Source organism: Onychostruthus taczanowskii, unplaced genomic scaffold, assembly GCF_017590055.1.
Source record: "Onychostruthus taczanowskii isolate IOZ18803 unplaced genomic scaffold, ASM1759005v1 scaffold10, whole genome shotgun sequence".
Lineage (NCBI taxonomy): Eukaryota > Metazoa > Chordata > Aves > Passeriformes > Passeridae > Onychostruthus > Onychostruthus taczanowskii.
Window position 1 is genome coordinate 8,642,187 of NW_024496526.1, and position 17,934 is coordinate 8,660,120.

Sequence of the window (17,934 nt, forward strand, 5' to 3'; positions counted from 1 at the left end):
TGTTTAATAGGAAAAGTTAATCTGCGCATATAAAAACCAAAAGACAAAATACAACAGAATTAAATGATTCTTTAAATGACTGTAATCTATAAATATATGTACATGTGTGTGCATATAAGTATTTTATATAAATATAATGTTAATGCCAGTCAACAGATAATGCACACTCAGTAAAATACAAATTCTTTTTACAGACTGATTTATTGACTGTATGTAAGAAATTAAAAAAAAAAACCAACAACCCAAAAACCAAGCTTATTATCATTCAAACATAAAGACTGCAGAAGAAAGAAAAATGCTAACACTTTCCACAGGAGCTAAAAATGTAAAATCAATGCAGTTTTGCAAGATGAAGAAGAATAGTGTTTGTTTGGAGATATTGTATCTTGCCATTGTATTGGGAAAGAAGGCTGTGGAAAAGGTCAGACAAGTGCCATTGTCTCTCACAAGCCCTGTCAGCAGAGATCTGAACAGAATGCTTTCAGATGGCAAATACTGGGGGGTTGAGGAGGGTGAAAAAACCTGGATCTAATGTAGTAAAGTGAAACAGGTCAGATTTTCATGAAAAACAGTTTTCATTGGCCCAAAACTGTAGTTCAAATTAAGTGAGCACAAATCCAAGTGAAGCTCTGGGTACTGATGTATTTCAGCATCACACATATTGTCTGGACCGTCTTCCAGAAGAACTGAAAACCAGCAGAATTAAAATCCTGGCGTCTTGTGTACGTTCATTCTCTTGCCAATGCACTGGCCTCATTGAAGAAGCCTAATGTTTATTGGAGCACATTAGTTCTTTTAAAAGAAGTCCTCTTCTTCACCCTACTCCCTAACATTTTCCCCTTATTTCAAAGCTGATCTCTTTCAAGCAGGAATCTTCCTCTAGAAAATCTTGAGAGAATCTGGGGTTAAGGTCGTTGTTGTCTCTTCTGCTGAAGAAACTGCATTGGTGAGAAGCTGTGAAACTCTTTGCTCTGTCCCAGTGTTGTGGTGGTCGTCCATCCTTCTGCTGCTCTGCTCACTCAATATCTGCTCTGCGTCCTAAAGCCCGTGGGCTCCCGTGATATTTCATACTACAGAGAATTTTCAGACAAGAAAAGAAGAGAAATAAGGACTCACAAAGCTCATCAAGTCTAACATTTGCATGAGTGGCCCATACAGGGTTTGATCCCACAACCTTGGTGTTATTGCTGAGCTAATCTCAAGCCTCTGCTTCCTCTGTGGCTCCCTTGCAGGATTCAAGGATAAATCAGGCTTTTTTTTTTTTTTTTGGAACATGCCTTCCACATACCGACACACCACTGCTGACCAGGCTCCCCTGGGCCACAGCATTCCAAAAACTGTTCTATATTATTCGTGGCCCTTCACACCTTTCCCCTCTGCAATGCTGCAGCAGCTGCATTTGCTCTTGCTGTGAACGAGGCAGCAGCAACCAGGGGGGAGGACACAATCCCCCGGGCATTAGGGCATCAGTCCCAGCTTAAACTGACCGTGAATCTTGCATGAGGCTGCAGCTGGGAGGTGCCACTGCAGCACCTGTTCTCTCTAAAGCAGCCCAAAAGAAGCTCAGCTGGTAGCAGCCTGTGATGCTTGCAGGCACACCTGTGCTGAGGGATGAATTTGGCCAGTGCAGACAAATATCCTATGACACAGCAGGCCACTGGGCAGCCCAGCCCTTGCTTTGACCCTTGCTTTTCACATATCCCTCCTGTGGCTCAAGGATGACTGCTGTGGCTTTAGAAAGGTCTTCATGAGTGCTGATCTCTGCACTGAGGAAAATTTCTGTGTTAAGATAACTTTCTTCAGCTGCAGCTACAGTTGTTTAGGTGCTTTTATACCACTTTGGCCTTTGAGACCAAGGGAGGATGTACAGAGGGGAGCTTAGGTTCCCAAAACATCTGTAGCCCACAGTGCTACTGTTCAGGAATTCCATTCCCACAGGACTATGTGAAACACTTACCAAATCATCATAATCCCTCTCTGGAAAACGATCTCTATTTGTGGAACGCATCTCATAGGGGTTGTTGGGCTGATATCCTGGGTTTGCGTGGCCAGAAGTGGTCTGGACCCTGGGGAACATGCTTGGCCTGTCTTCAGAGGTGCTCATGTCAGAATACCCTGACTTCATCAGGCTCCTCTTCTCTGGATTTTGTTTGTGCTTTGCTCTTCAGAGAAGATGAAAGAACAAAGATTTTAAAAGACTGTTTAGTGTGCCTTACTTATTAAGTCCAACTTACTGATTTGTCCACTCCCACCTTATTTTGAATACTCAGCCCCATTCTGAAGCATGCAACAGATTCTTATAGCATGTTTACTTTTTAGCTAGTGCAAACCCTTATTTTGAACACACTGCAAAGCAGTTTCTATTCAACTGTAAGAAATACCCTTACCTGACTGAAATGACAGAGACTGCTATCACTAAACTCAGGATAATGGCTCCAAACACTGTGCCCACTATTATAAGGATGAGTTCACTATCTGAGGGGAGAAACAGCAAAAAAGAAATGTGTCAATTAATAACTCACAATGAATATTGAAAAATGAGGGAAGCAGAGGGGAGGGAAGGGATGGGATGGGATTTATTTTCAGGCTCCTGGTGCTTACAACATTTTGTGGACACAGAAGGATGTAAATTAAGGATCTGCATTAAAGACCATCTCTGATGGATGGCTGTTTTGACTCCAGCTCTAGGTCCTAATGCTGTGCACTGAATGGTTTTACACATAGTTATAGGTTTGGGAGGATTTAGGGGTTGTTTAAGCTAGTGTTGATGCTAAACTACGTAGTTAGGTGTCAAATAGGCTCTTCCCATGCCCTAGGCACATAAGACAACAGAGAAATTTCACCTTTTTTTTCCCCCTAACGTAGTCCTTCTATAAATACAGAATGGTGGCACTCCTAAAGGCTACCACATTTTTTTTTAATCTCAGACAGATTAAGAATTACTAGGTATTTTTCAAGACAATAATTAAAAATCAGAAATTCTTATACTTACTGTCAGTGCATTCCTCCCCAGAGAAGCCCACTGAACATCTAGAGGAGAGAAAAAAGAAAAAGGGGAAAGAAAGAAAGGATGATTTTTAGGGCCCCATTTAATCCAAACCATTCTGTCATCACAAAACAATAGTATATTTCACTCCTTTATCAGCAATTTCTCCACAAAGTGTCTCCATTACAGGTTTCCTCTTTAACCCTATCTTACTGTTAAATTCTTTACTTTCATTAAAGTGAAACAATCTGAGATTTTCAGAGTGATTTGTGATCTCGGCACTAAAAGTTTCAGCTTCTCAGTCTGAAAAATGTTAAAAGGACCTAATTTTTCTAAAGAAGTAAATTCTGCATCTCTGAGGCACTCAGAATTGACATGCAATGTCTTTAACAAAAGCCTCAGTATAAGGTCTATAAGGACTGGCAACTCTATCTTCCTCCCATAATAGTTTCTTATATTTAAAAGATATCGACTTTATGGTAAGAAATGTTCAATTTGCAGCAGTAGTAACTACAAAAAGAGCTGGATTAATGGATATGGGGAGTGAGTCTCTGTTTATCCACCTGAGCAGAGCACAACCAGTCACTCACTTGGGCTCACCAGCAAACACCCTTGTTGTGTTCTGATCCTGAGCTGACAGAAATAACTTCAGAGAGAAAACCAAGCAGGAATTAAGGTCTGAAAGTTGTGGGGAAACAGTCCCCACTGATAGCAGTGCAAACATTCCAGGCACTGGAGGCACGTCCTGCTCTAATGCCTGTTGCTTACTAAACACTTCAGCAGAGCAGCTCCCATGGCTCAGCCCCGCTGCCAGAGCAGTTTGTGTTTATGTGGTGAAGCACTTTATCCTCTTCACTGACTCACGGGTGACCTTGGCTCTCCTGCCTTTCCTCCGAGGAGTTATGAGTGCACACAAAAGACTAATGCCAAGGAGTGAAAACGCCACGACTTGTGACACCAGAGCTTGTGACACCCCCTGCTCCCCGCCTGGGGCACCTCTGTGATTCACGTAGCTGCAGCCTGTTCTTCTGGGCTGCAGCTGGCCCTGGGGTAGATGTTCTTCTCCCCTGCCTTCACCCACAACACAGGGACGCAATAAAAAGCTGAGTACTCACGCCATGCATTCTCCGTCCTGCTTTTTAAAAAAGTTATTCATACATTTGCATGTTTGACTCTTTTCTTCTTGTATGCAGTACTTGTGTTTCGCTGCAGAGCAGGTTTTACTGCAAACTGTATTTTCAGGGAGAAAAAAATGAGTGAATTGCAGATAGAAGATTATTTTATTGCTCTGGAAACACACACCCACCCCTCTCCTGTGCTTTAAAGCATCCAAATGTATTTTTTAGGGTTGTACCCATGCAAAGCAAAAACTGAAATATAAAATCACAAAATTAGAAGTAAATAGGCTGTGTTCAAAACCATCCAGCTTCATCAAAAAGGAAATCTGGCTAGGCTGCATCTTCCATAGGCAAGCAGTGGCCTGAAGTTTGATCTCACAGCAGATGATTTGCCTGGCAAACTGTATCAGTTTTAGTCAGGCATGAGACCACAAAGGCCTGCACTGGATCACATCTCACTGGGATTGATTTTAGCCAGCTTTCATAGCTTTATCGTGGATTTTTGAATTATTTTTTGTTTCTCTTAAAATCTTACATGTTAGACCTTTTTTACTTCTGTAGTGTGCAAATTTTCGTTTCCATAAGAAGAAAAGAAGTTACTTAGAAGAAAATTAGGTACATCACAGGGCTTTGGAGGGTAGCCAAAACATAAACAGAGCACTCACTAAAGGACTCCAAACAAAAAAGTAAATAAAACTAACAGTTTTATTACTAAACTAACAATTTAGTACTAACAGTACCCAAAAATGACAGAAAACATTCTTCTCACAAAAGCCTGTCTAAATCCAGGTAATGTAAACCTAGAATTAAGAACAAAGGACAGAGCCTTAACAGGCTATTGTAGTGCATCATGAGACTTTCAGTTCCACCAGCTTCCTTCAAGTAACTTGTAGAATTTATTCCCAAAATATGTTCTAGCAGAGAAGGCTGTGAGTATAGGATTCAATTTGTTCCATCCTTTACTTGTTTAGGTTTCAGTTCTTACCAGGACTCTAACAGTGCATTTAAGGACTTGCCTACTCACTGCTTTCAGTGATTTTTTTAATCAAGTTTTAATATTTTATTCTACTGGAATAAAATGATAGATTTGTTCAAAGTGAAATATGAGGATATGTTTCTATGGCTTTTTTAACAGTATGCCCATTCCCTGATTTTCAGAAGGCAGCACATTTGTCCAGCACCTTTCTCAAAAAGGGACCAAGGCAGGGAATAAACAGATCAGCCTTTCAGGGATAGATAAAGCAGAGAGGTTCTTACCTGGACAAGAAAGGTCATCCCCTTGTTTTTTTTCTAAATCAGGTTTGCATTTGCATTCTGGAAAATCTTTCCCTTCACACACTGTGGTTTTAGGATCACATCCATAAATATCACAATGTGCTGCCACTTTAAAAGAGAAACGGAGCAAAGTTGAATACCCTTTCATAGAAAGCAGTGCACTTGCCCAGTAAATCATAAACCAATTACTTCATAATTCTAAATAGAAAAGAATTATAAGTCCTCTTCTTGGGACATCAAGATTGCAGACTTTTGGACCAGCCCATTTTTCCTCCTTGCTCTTTAACAGTTGAGGTCCTGTTTCCATCATATCTTCTGACCTTCTGTTTCTCAGCCTCCTATAATTATCTCCAAACCTTCCTGGCTCCAGCCCATGAAAAGGGACATTCTTCCCATAAGTTCATATTCTGAAAACTAAACTTTCTGACTCACCTTATAAAAGTTAAAAAAAAACAAAAAAAAAACAAAAAAAAAACAACCAACAACACTACAGAGAAAAACTATGACTACTCTACTATTTTTTTCCACAACTGAGCTGTGAGACCCAGATCCCATGCAGTTCTAGAGAGATATAAATGTTTCTGGGCATGCAGCTCACTTCATGAGCAGCACTAGTATCCTGTTTGCCCAGTGTGATGCTCTTTAGATCCATGTCCTTGTGGTGGGAATGGTTTAAAGGCCTCAGTGCATGGCATGCTGTAGAGGGATGTGACTGCACTGGTGCCTTGGGAGCTCTCAGTGGTTTTCTATTTCCTTCTCACAGCTGAGGATACAGACAACAAACTCAGGCTTTAAGCCATGAAACAGACTCTTCATTATTAGCTATGCCTTTTTAAAAAGCTGATTTCAAAATAGGAACTTATATTGAAAAGAAAATAGAAAAAGCATCCTTATTTTAATTAGGAACTCATTCTCCCAGTATTACACCTTTAATAATGCAAGAATTTACTGGGTTAAATCAACAAATCCCTCAGCTCAGTAGCTAATAAGTGAGGCATCATTTCAATTATCATGGCTTATTATGGGAGAAGTCTAAAGAGAGTTTAATCCTATTTTGCCAGTAAAATACTGGCTTATTCTCAGAAGCATAATATATATCTGTATATTTTTTATCCTGATTTTTCACACTTCTTAACACTCACCAGGTTAGAACCACCATGCCATTACTTACCAGGGAAAAATATTTTCCTTTTCTTCTTTACACAGGGAGTAGGAAACTTTAATAAAACAAAAGAGCCTAGCACTGAATTGTTGGCTCTTCAAAATTATCAAAGATTGAACATTCAGCTCCTTAAAATCAACAAGGCTTATGATTTGATGGGCTCCTATGCCCACAGAAATCTTCCAAATAGGTTTTAAGAAGCTCTGTTTCTGCTGATTAATTGCTTCCCTAGCAAGGAGTTACATACCCTTATAAGAATTGACTAAGGACCCGTCATTCCCAATTGCCTCTTCTATTGCAGCGCTAACTGCAGCCTCAGTTGCATTGGAGCTCTCCCTGAACAGGTTTGTCACTGCTACATTCAGTCCTGGAACAGAATTTCTGCTTTCACTTGGATGTCTGAAAAGGACAGATAATACCATTTTAAAGTTTCACATAATCTATATGGATAGCAAGCTAGGAGCAAAGATGAGAGACAATTTCTGCCAAATCTCCCTCTCTCGCCCAGCTTCTTTCTTCCCATAAAGTAGGTAGTTGCCAAGAGACCTGAAAATGAGTGTAAGTCTTGCTCAGGAATACATTAAGAGCCATCTTTCCAGTAGGTCCAGGTGTAAATAGGTAGCTGCTGGATTTAATGATAAAAGCACTGCTCCTTTGTGTGCTTTTGATACACAACTGGCATTTTCTAGCTGGGTTAACCTCAAACCAGCTGCAGTGTGGAGAATCTCATCTCTTAGACCCTAACTTTCACATGCTTCCATCAGCCTGTGGTGTAATCCAGGCATGATGTGGAGAACCCACCCTGAAGGGTGCTGAGGATAATTCAGGGTGTGACCTGAATGAATGCAGAAGGGTCTGTTTGCCATGTAGAGGCATCTGTGCAAGCCACACACTATCTGGGTAGGGTTCAGCTCACAGCAGCCTCCCTGGTGTGAGGTGGAGAGCAGCAGTGACTTCCCTGGTCTTCAGCTAAACCTCCTGCTGCCAGGATATGCACACAAATATCCTTAAGTGGCAGACTGCTCAGTTCCTTGAGGTGTTACTGTGCCCCACGTCACAACTGCTCTGCTGGAACTCTGCTAGAACAACTTTCTGCTTAACTGCTTAATCCCTGGGGTGCCCTGAAAGGGCTGACACTGTGTGCTAGCAAGCCAGGTGTTGCTTTATAGGGGTTAGGAAACAGAGAAGCTGGCAGAGCTCTGGGGACAGTAACCTGTAACAGATGGGGAAGAAGAGACATCTCACAGGGTCTACCTAGACCAGCAAAGGACCTATGCCCACAGCTACACCACATCCCATTCAGTAGCATCTTTGCTCAACCTGCCATCAGGAGACACCAACAAATGCACAAGAAAAAATGCATTTGCTATGCCTTTTGTAATGAGGGTTTTTAAATTTAAACTGGGACTCCAAGCTGGGTGGCACTCCCAACAGGCACAGGAACTCAGAGTTAACTGTTAGAATTTCAGACATATCAGATATCACAGGGACTGCTAGCTACAGCACAGGGCTGCATCCTACATGGTGCTAGAAGCAGGACATACAGCGTGGAGCTGCCTCAGCCTGCCCATTTCACAGAATGGGCAGAAACACTGGGGTAAAAATGGGGCCAGCATCCCTCCTTTATGGGGAAGCCTTCTGCGCTGAACTCATCCCAAATCTTTATTGAATTGAGAACTTCAGGGAAAACAGATTAAAATGAGGTATGTGGAAGCATGTACTGTGCAAAAAACAAACCGGCAGACTTACTGAATTTTCACGATGACAGTTTCTTCATAGCCTGTTAGATTTTTGAAGGCCTCCTTAAACTATAAAACAGAAAGAAATTGGAGTTCAAGGCAAGCAGAAACATAGACCAAAATCACATGAACCACTGAGGCCTCAGCAGTAAAGTTTTTATGCAGAATATGCTAGTACAGGCACAAATAAAGGAAGGTGATGTGTCAAATCCACCAGGCAAGGTATTGCAGAAGAGGAACAGTGGGGTGCTGCTGTAGAATATGGATGGGAGGGCAGTGGAGGGAGGGAGAAGGAATGTCAGGCTGAGTTAAATGGCTGATAGCTACAGACACCTCTTTGCAAACTCTTTGCTTAGGAGGGTGTCTCCACAGCACCAATCTGTGTACAGGTAGGGGGAAGAGGGAGAAGTTATCTCCTCAGAGATGGCATGTGTCCCTGAGAGGCAGTGAAGTGGGATCATCAGGGTCAATCTTGTGGGAAGAAGCACTGATGAAAGCATTGATCTCAACAGGGTCAGAAGAAAAGTCACTGCTCTCCCTCATCCCATAAGAAGCAGGGAATAACCCGTGGAGGCAGCTGCCTTCAAATGCCACAAAAGCAGGAGGTGCCATGAGAAGAGGATAAGATGTCTAATTCAACTGAAATAAAATATTAACTCTCTCTCTTTCTTTGTAATAAAATTCAAATTATTTTCTTTGCTATTTTCACTTTTGCATTCTATTATGTATTTATTTTAGTCCTACATGTGATGCTCTTCTGTAGACATATCATGAAAAAAATGGTGGACAAAAAAAAATTTTTTAACATTCTGGAGTAACAACTTTTGGTCACTTTCTGAGGTAACATTCCTAGTAAGCAATATAATAATATGCAGAAACTGATAACCATCTTTGATCATTCCTGATTAACATAGTGAATATTTTTTAATCAGATATCTGGTAGAGTTGCATATATATTCTTCCTTACTGCCAGAAAGAGAAATAAGCAAATCCACTTGTTTCAACATGGCAGTATAAATTAAACTGATCATCTTATTTCTCCAGGAAATCTGTTACCAGATTTTATGTATAATCATAGAATTATAAAAAATGTTCAGTATCCATTTCACTAATAACATTAAAACACTAATACTGGCAGACTTATGGATTTGGTATGTAGACACAGCTGGACAGCCATTTGGAAAAGTTTGTGCTGCATGGAATAATTTTCTTTTAAAAAAATTAAAGTTGTTCATTTTTACTTATACTACTGAGTAGTATTGAGTCTTCAGCAAACAGTGGAGATCAGAAACTCAATAGGCTGGAAGACTTCACTCAGCCTCATTGCTTCTGGAGAGGGAATGGTGAAAGATGCAGAGAAATTTATGTGAGAACTCCCCAGAATAGAAGTGGTACTAAAAATGCAGATATTCAGGATTCCCTTCACTTCAGCAAGAGCCATGCGTGTGCTCATCTGAGGGCAAAGTTCAAGTCTTTTATAAATAGGTCTAAACTAATGTGAAGCATTCTTTGAAAGAAGTAGATCTCTTGTAGAGAGAAACTTTTCTAGGCCCCACATTAAAGAGAGTGTCCTCTCTGTCTGCATGACATCCAGTACAGCTTTAAATATACGGGGGGGAAAAAACCATTGTCACTCACAAATGCTGATAAATTTTTGGACAGTTCTTGATACTCTGTGGAATTTACAAATTGAAGATTTTCACTGTAAGGTGCATTCACTGCAATGGTGGCTGGGAATATTTGCCCTGGAATGAGAACAGAGAGTGTAAATTAGAAAGCATTCAAGAAAGTCCAGTTTCACCTTAGAGTTCCCCAGCTTTTAGGGAGGGGGAAATAATGCAGAAAACAAATCAGTTGTATTTTTCATATACAGGAGGGATCAGTAGAGGACAAATCAATTCAGTCACACTGGGGGATGTACTTTGGCTGCCAGGGAAGAAGACAGGAGCCTGGGCCCAACCAATCTGTCCTGATTGTGAAACTGAGTAACATTAAACTGTCAGCATGGCCTGAAGCTACAAGACTTTTTGCAAGGTGTTACAGAATGTAGTGAGAAAAAATGTATACTGAGTACTCCAAATTTGCAGCTATTAAGCAGTTAATGTGGTTCACTGTGGTTTACAGAGAAAGTAATTCAGAATCAACCTGCTTCTTAAGCTTCACAAGTAAATTTGAGAATCCTGCCTGCTGATCCTCAAATAAGAAGCCCTATTTTCTCATATTCTTGCCTTCAGAAGCATTTCAGAGATCCATTTCCACAGGACTCTGATGCGTGTTTAGCAATAGGGAAAATCAATCTGGTTGTTCACAGGTCTTCGCAAGTCTGGTCCTTTTTAAATCATTGCCATTAATATCAATGTCAGGTTTACACTTGCACTTTTTTTCCTGCTTTTCACTATTTTAATCTCCTACACCCCTGACAGAGAATTCACCTTCTTTTCCTAGAACATTAACCTCCTTGGCTGTCGCTGTTTTGCGAGATTGCAATCTAGGTCATTGTAGGAGTGGCTGCCTGCAAAGCAAGAAATCACTCAGCAGTCACTTTCCCAGACTGACTGTGTTTTCAATTATAACATGACAACAAGCTATATGGTAAGCAAAATTCACCTGAGCAGGTAACCAAAAGCATTGATGCCCTTCTGCAACTCACCTTTTTCACAAGTCTTATTGCTGTAGTAGGATCCATATTTGCACACACAGGTATAATTGCTTTGTAAGGAAATACAGGCAGCTGTTCCACAAGGATCTCCACTGCAGAAGTCCACTAAGATGAAAGATATTGACATTAGGGTTTCTGTGAATTTCTGCAATAGCCAGCTCATGTATAAAGTCATTCATATATGGAATAGTTCATAGATAGTTCTGCTAAGGGAAGCTACCAGGTATCTTTTAGAGAGTATAGATGCAATTGCAGAGCATACAGCTGTATATCTTGCTTGTTTATGGTATAGTAACTGTTTTCCCTACACAATCCAGCAGGATATCACAGTGAGGACGCAGAGTATGGCTGAAATTCATTATCTGTCATACTGAGCACTCACAGTTCAACTCTACTTAATACAACTAAAAGCAAATCAAAGAAAGAAGGTACATCAAGGCTTGCCAAAATCAGTGACTATTAGAAAAAGACAGATTGCAATAGCCTGTGTGTCTTTAATACTGCATTGGCACATACTTGCCTTATTATGACAGTGTCATAGCACAGTCCTTAACTGCAGACACATTAACAAGGATTCCAAAGTGAATCATAATAGTGCATTTTCTCAGAGTAATTATATATATTCTGTAAGGTTTTAGTGTATGTATTTTATATCTATACATAATTTAAGTGGTTAATAAGTAATTAAAATTTATATTTCTATGCATCATGTATATATAGGATGGCAATTACAGTTCCCTTTCAAAACATCAAATTCTGTTTTTCACCCTGCCTTGTTTTTTACACTTCACTCCATAAGTACAGTCTCATAGATGAAAGATTTTCTGTGAAATGAGGAAAAAAATAGGAATTCTCATTCATACCCCACAAAAAAAAAAAAAAACACTCAAGGAATTTTCATTTCCAATAAGATTCATCTCCAAATATTTTTTCCAGAGAATCTAGTGAAGCAATTTTTTTTTTTTCTCCTGATGAAAAAGACCCCAAGCACAAGGCTACAACAATTGTGAACTCTTCCAAGCACATTCCACTTGCAGCAAGGGCCCTTGGGGAAGCGTGGCAGGGATATACAACATTAAATGAGGATACTTAGCCACAATGGAAGGCTCTACTGGGATTCAAAATGGTGGGGTATGGAGAGCTCAGGTGAGACACATGCCCTGTCCCCCAGAAATAGTTCCTGGCCCCAGCCCCACGCCAGGGTGTGCCCCAGATCCCTCCCTGCCCATGCTCCAGCAGCCTCAGGAACAACTCCCTGCAGGACTAGGTCAGAGGCTGGCCTGGGCACCTCTTTGCATGGATCCTCTTGTATCCCTGCCTGATGAAGGAGGCAAAGACACCTAGCACAAAAAAAGCAGCCTCCTCCAGTCTTCCCCAACACATTCTCCTTGCAGCAAAGGCCAGCAGGAAAAGAGAGAAGAGTGGAGGATATTAATGGGCACAATCTGCTCAGCTTAGTCTCTTCTGGAAAAGAAACTTGGGAAAGCCACGGAGGGGAACTCCTTCTTGTCTGAGGGGGCTACAGAGCTCCCTGGACTTGGTTAATCCAAGCAGTGCCTACAAAATGCTGCCTGAGCAATTACTCCTTACCTGCAGGTGCTGAAGTTGGCTCAGTAGCTGTTCCATTAGCAGTAGTGTTATCTGAGAAAGGGAAGAAAAGAGACATGGAAGCACAGCGTAGCACTGTCAGTTCAAAAAGCCTTGGGCAATTCGGTGCTCTTTCTCTCACAGCCCTTCTCTCACACCCTGCTCTTGGACTCCTCCTTACCAATAGCAGGTGGAAGAGTGGAGCATATTCATGGGCACCATCTGATCAGCTTAGTCTCTTCTCGAAGAGGAAGGTGGGAAACCCACGGAGGGGAACTCCTTCTTGTCTGAGGGGGCTACAGAGCTCCCTGGACTTGGTTAATCCAAGCAGTGCCTACAAAATGCTGCCTCAGCATTTTTGCTCCTTACCTGCAGGTCCTGCGGTTGGCTCAGGATCTGTTCCATTTACAGTACTGTTGTCTGAAAAAGAGAATAGACATGGAAGCACTGCCTAGCACTGTCAGTTCAAAAAGCATCAAGCTGGGAGTGTAGGACGACAGGCACAGTCTGCTGCATGCACCCCAGCCATGGTCCATGGCCTCTCCCTGCTGGGATGTGCCCCAGATCCCTCCCTGCCCATGCTCCAGCAGCCTCAGGAACAACTCCCTGCAGGACCTGGTAACAGGCTTGCCCTGGGCTTCTCTTTGCATGGATCACCTTGTTCCCAGGCCTGGTGTGAGAGGCAAAGGCTGCGAGCATGAAAAGAGCAGCCTCCTCAAATATTCCCCAACACATTTGCTTTAGAACAAAGTCCATCATGGAAAGATGGAAGAGTGGAAATTTTTTAAGGTCATGGTCTGGGTAACTTTGTCTCCCATGGGAGAAGAACTCAGAGAAACCCTGGCAGGGGAACTCCTCCCTGCCTGGGTATCTGCAGTGCTCCCTGGAACGTGGTTACTGCAAGCTGTCCCCAGAAGGGGAAGCCTGAAAGCTTTTCTCCTTACCTGAAGGTTCGGTGATTGGTGTCTCTGGTGGCTCAGTAGTTGTTCCACTACCAGTACTGTCTCCTGAAGAAGGGAAGAGAAGAGACATGGCAGCACTGCCTAGCACTGTCAGTTCAAAAAGCCTTGGGAAATTCTGTGTGTGTAGGACAAGTGCTGAGCAGCAAAGTGCTGTGGATCATTGTTGGGCTGAGCAGTCAAAGCCCTGAGCACCCTTGCCCAGCCTCTTGGCTCTCCCTGGCTCAGATGCCTATGTCATCTGATGTTTCCAATGGCAGCACTTGAGCACGTCCCAGGGAGGCAGTGCATGGCCCCCAGCCCAGCTGGGCAACCCGGCTGCAGTGTTCTCAACCACAGGCACATAGACGTCTCGATGCAGCAAAGATGCCTTGCCTGCCCAAGGAAGTCCACAGCAGCCAGAGCAACTCGGGGGAAACCATCAGACTGGGCACAGCCTGCACCTCTCCACTCCCCCATGGTGGCCTTTGGCACAGGCGAACAGAGACCAGCATGGAAAGATGGAAGAGTGGAAATTTTTCAAGGTCATGGTCTGGGTAACTTTGTCTCCCATGGGAGAAGAATTCAGAGAAGCCCTGGCAGGGGAACTCCTCCCTGCTTGGGTATCTGCAGTGCTCCCTGGAACGTGGTTACTGCAAGCTGTCCCCAGAAGGGGAAGCGTGAAAGCTTTTCTCCTTACCTGTACCTTCTGAGGTTGGCATCTCTGGTGGGTCAGGACCTGATTCATTTTCACTACCATATTCTGCAAAAGGGAAGAGAAGAGTCATGGCAGCACGGCCTAGCATTGTCTGTTCAAAAAGCCTTGGGCAATTCTGTGTGGTAGGACAAGTGCTGAGCAGGGAAGTGCTGTGGATCATTGTGGGGCTGAGCAGTCAAAGCCCTGAGCACCCTTGCCCAGCCTCTTGGCTCTCCCTGGCTCAGATGCCTGTGTCACCTGATGTGTCCATGACCCCTTGTCCCCCAAGGGCAGCACTTGAACACAAGGCCCTCTCACACACTGTAGTGTCCCCTGCTTTGTGGATATGGCTGTGTCGGCCAAAGCTGTCACTTCCAGTGGCAACCAGCCTCATTCACAGGTCCCTGAAGGATCTGGTCACAGGGTTCCCCTGGGCATCTCTACAGGGATCCCCTTCTATCCAGGTCTGATGCAGGACATAAAGGTGCCAAGCACAAAAACAGCCGCCTCCTCAACTCTTCCCCAGTGCTTCCTCCTTGCAGCAAAGAGCAGCAGGGAAAGACGAACTTATGGAGGGTATTCACAGCCTTGATCTGGGCACACCTGTCTCCCCTGGGAGAGGAATTCAGGGACACCTCTGTGGGGGCTGCACAGCTCCCTGGGACTGTTCCCAGAAGGGGCTGCCTGAGGGCTCTGCTCCTTACCTGCAGGTATTGAGCTTGGTGCCACTGTTGTGCCAGCAGATGTTTCAGCAGGGGCTTCTGATGGAGGGAAAAGAAAAGAGATGGCAGCACTAGGGAACTCTTTGCACACAGGACAGTAGAAAGCTGGAGAGACCTGTGTGTGTTGCTGAGCAGCCACGCCTCTGGGCAGCCTTACCCCGCCTTTTGTCAGCCCCAGGCCTCGTGCTGTGCTGTACAGATTCCTGTGGACATTTCTATTCCAGGAATTCTTCTTCTGCCACAGCATCATCTTGAATATTAAGACCTTCTCTTCCTGGACTACACTTCTGTGTATTTCTGATAGTATACATTATTTTTCCTCTATTTCTTCCCTTTCATAATTATTTCTGAATAAAGGGAACCCTGCGTGATACCAGCCAATTGTTGAAAATACTTCCTCAAACTTTGGTTTCAGCCTTTGTTATTGCTTTCTTTCAAAATATTCTAGTTATTTGTTTTTCGGTTGTTGCGTTTTGCTTTATTTAACCTTTATTTAGTCATTCTCAACTCTTGATAAAAAGAATGAGTTCAGGTTTGAGGGGTTTGTTTTGTTTTTCTTAGATGTAAGAAGAACAAATAAGAAACCAACCTTGCTGATAAATGTGTGATACTGACAAATGGCCAGTTTGCATCATGTAATCTAACTTTAATCTGAATTAGTTAATTCTTATTATTAACTCTTATTAATTAATCATTAATTTACAAGTTAAGAATAAACTTATTTACTTTGCGTGAATGCTGCTGCAAGCATAATTTTATCTAAAGCATTAAAAGCACATAGCTGAAAGACTTATGTATTTGTAGAGAAAATCCATGTCCCAATGTCTGCTGCACATCTCAGCAGACATTTGAAAATAGACCCCACTATTCTAGAGCTTTAGAAGGCTTTGAAAATCCAAAGTGAGGAAAATCTTCTACACTTTTTTTTTTTTTTTCTGATTGACAATATATTTCACATAGAAAAGGCACATGCAAAAGACAGGTAATCCATTAGCCTCCTCTAGGTGAAGGGGAACACAAGAAATTGTGGCAGCTCCCTGCCAGGCCTTTTGTCTCCACTGGTCATTGAGTTCTATAAACAGCATTATTTGTTCCTCAGTTAATATAAATGAGTATTTTTCCTATAACCATGATAATATGAATCTCTGCTGGCCACAGGCAATGGATGTTGGAACAGCAAACTGTTACAGAGCTAGCTTTTTTTACAACTGCTGGAGCTGGGAGGCTCTGGCTAACCATCGTCCAGGAGTACCTTTGGACTCAGGAAGAACAGCATCCACGGTGCCAGCAGAGTGCAAGAGCTGCAATTGAACCTCATGGATGGGCTTGACAAAGGTAAGCTGAGCAAAGGTGGCTAATTTATGGCTCTGTGTGCCTAGATCTAACCTTCTATGTATGGAAACAGGATGTGTTAATGGGCTTGGGCATTACCACTGTGATAAAGAAATGGATGTTACCACCAAGGATATACAATAGCAGAGACATCTGGCTGCTGAGCAGGGCAGGGCCTTTGCCAGTACTATTCAAATGGACACATCCTGCAAAGCTTTTACAATGTTTGCTTAGAATGAGAAAGGTTTCTGGGCAGATCTCTCCTATGCAAAGTCAGATCAAGTGAAAAATGCGTATTGCTTTCAGTAAATCTTGGCACAAGAATTTGCACACCTTGCTATTACCTACAAGCCTCCAACCAGGAAACCAACCAACAGACAGTCTTGAAGACTTCTATATTTATGATTTACAGCTGAAAATTGGTCTGTAGCACACTGTGGATTTTGCTGGAAATACATCTTTCATTCACAGTAGTCAACAGAGACCCATAACCCACAACTGTCTGCCACCAGTTGCAAGCTTAACAGGTCTTAATTCGGCTGATAACTCTGCAATTTTATCTTTGTATAGCTAGGAGTTCCTGTCCTCTCACAGCTTCAAGCTGCTGCAAAACTCTTCACAGAGATGCTTTACTTCTGCTAATATCTTCATCCCTTCATACCTCTCACTGAGTATCAGGAAAAGGCAAGTTTAGCTGTAGGCTCCGGCCCACAACTACCAACTTTGGCACAACACCAGAAAATGTACTAAGTGGCTTAAGGAATGACACCTTTAGTTTGAACAGACTATGGTGCAACCCTCTTGAAAGCTGGTGATGATGTTTCCATTAATTTATTTCAAAAGGAAAGAACAAAAGCTCAGTGAGCCGGCTCAGAGGGAGCTGCTTTCCAGACTGGTTGGTTAAGGAGCCTCTGGCCAAAAGGGTACTGGGGTGGAACAGTTGCACCTTTTGTTATGACTGTAACAGAGCTTGAATTACCTGGGTTTAGTATGAAAGTCCTGAAAACTGCTCTTGGAATAGGCTGAATTAGGTTAATCATAAGCACTAGTGATTTTCCATTGTTCTGCGAACAAGGAAAGCCGTTGGCTTACAGTGACATCTTTCATCATTAATTAATCAAAATCTAGACACGCTGAATTGTGTATCACAACTGGCTTCTCAACAGCTGCTGAAAGTACTAGAAAATCCATTCACTGCCACACAATAGCTGCCTTGATAAATCACAAAACAGAAGATAGTGGTTCTTACCTTTCAGAAGGCTCAGCACCAGGCCAAGCCACACAGCGAAGAGCACAGAGCGTCTCATTGCCACTTCTGCTGCTGCTGCCACTTGCTGCTAAGCCTAAGAGAAAGTGCCTTTCTCTTCTGGCGTCAGCTCATTTAAGGTCCCAGGCACAGGTAAAGAGCTCAGCCCTGAGCTGACGTCATGGTGGCAAGTGGCAAATGATAAATTCAAGCGGTGTTTTTCTTCCTCCTCAGGCTGGGAGGAGATTTCTGGACCTGCAGCGTTCTTCCTTTAAGTCATAAATACTTGAGATCTGTTGACACAAGGAAGTTACTGCTAAATAAGCTGACATGGGAACTGACAGTGCACCAGCTATCCCCTGCCAGCTTTCCATACCAACACCTTCCACGCAAATTAAATGAAGAGTGCAGTATAATCTGTTCTTAAAGTGGAAGAGGTGACCCTACCCCAAGGCACGCTAATTATGCACTTG

The 17,934-nt window shown here is 42.7% G+C and overlaps 1 protein-coding gene across 1 annotated transcript; it reads right to left on the minus strand.

Annotated features, from left to right (window-relative positions):
* Positions 1-491: 491 nt before the first annotated feature.
* On the minus strand, positions 492-17,544 carry MUC13 (mucin 13, cell surface associated). The gene is made up of 16 exons (XM_041405286.1): positions 17,465-17,544; positions 14,866-14,922; positions 14,165-14,227; positions 13,471-13,533; positions 12,896-12,946; positions 12,530-12,580; positions 10,931-11,044; positions 9,919-10,025; positions 8,291-8,349; positions 6,789-6,940; positions 5,362-5,487; positions 4,102-4,216; positions 2,993-3,030; positions 2,388-2,475; positions 1,958-2,162; positions 492-1,070 (listed from the first exon to the last, which is right to left on the minus strand). Exons 1-16 carry the CDS (start codon positions 17,520-17,522, stop codon positions 1,020-1,022), a joined length of 1,398 nt encoding a protein of 465 aa, XP_041261220.1. The 5' UTR covers positions 17,523-17,544; the 3' UTR covers positions 492-1,019.
* Between the last annotated feature and the right edge of the window lie 390 nt (positions 17,545-17,934).

Excerpts from the sequence above, each read along its gene's own strand:
- MUC13 (XM_041405286.1), bottom strand. The coding sequence starts at position 17,522 with ATGAGACGCTCTGTGCTCTTCGCTGTGTGGCTTGGCCTGGTGCTGAGC. Across the intron at positions 14,228-14,865 it reads ACCAAGCTCAATACCTGCAG|AATATGGTAGTGAAAATGAA; the intron begins GTAAGGAGCAGA and ends TCCCTTTTGCAG. Across the intron at positions 11,045-12,529 it reads GCCAACTTCAGCACCTGCAG|TGGACTTCTGCAGTGGAGAT; the intron begins GTAAGGAGTAAT and ends CTTTCATCTTAG.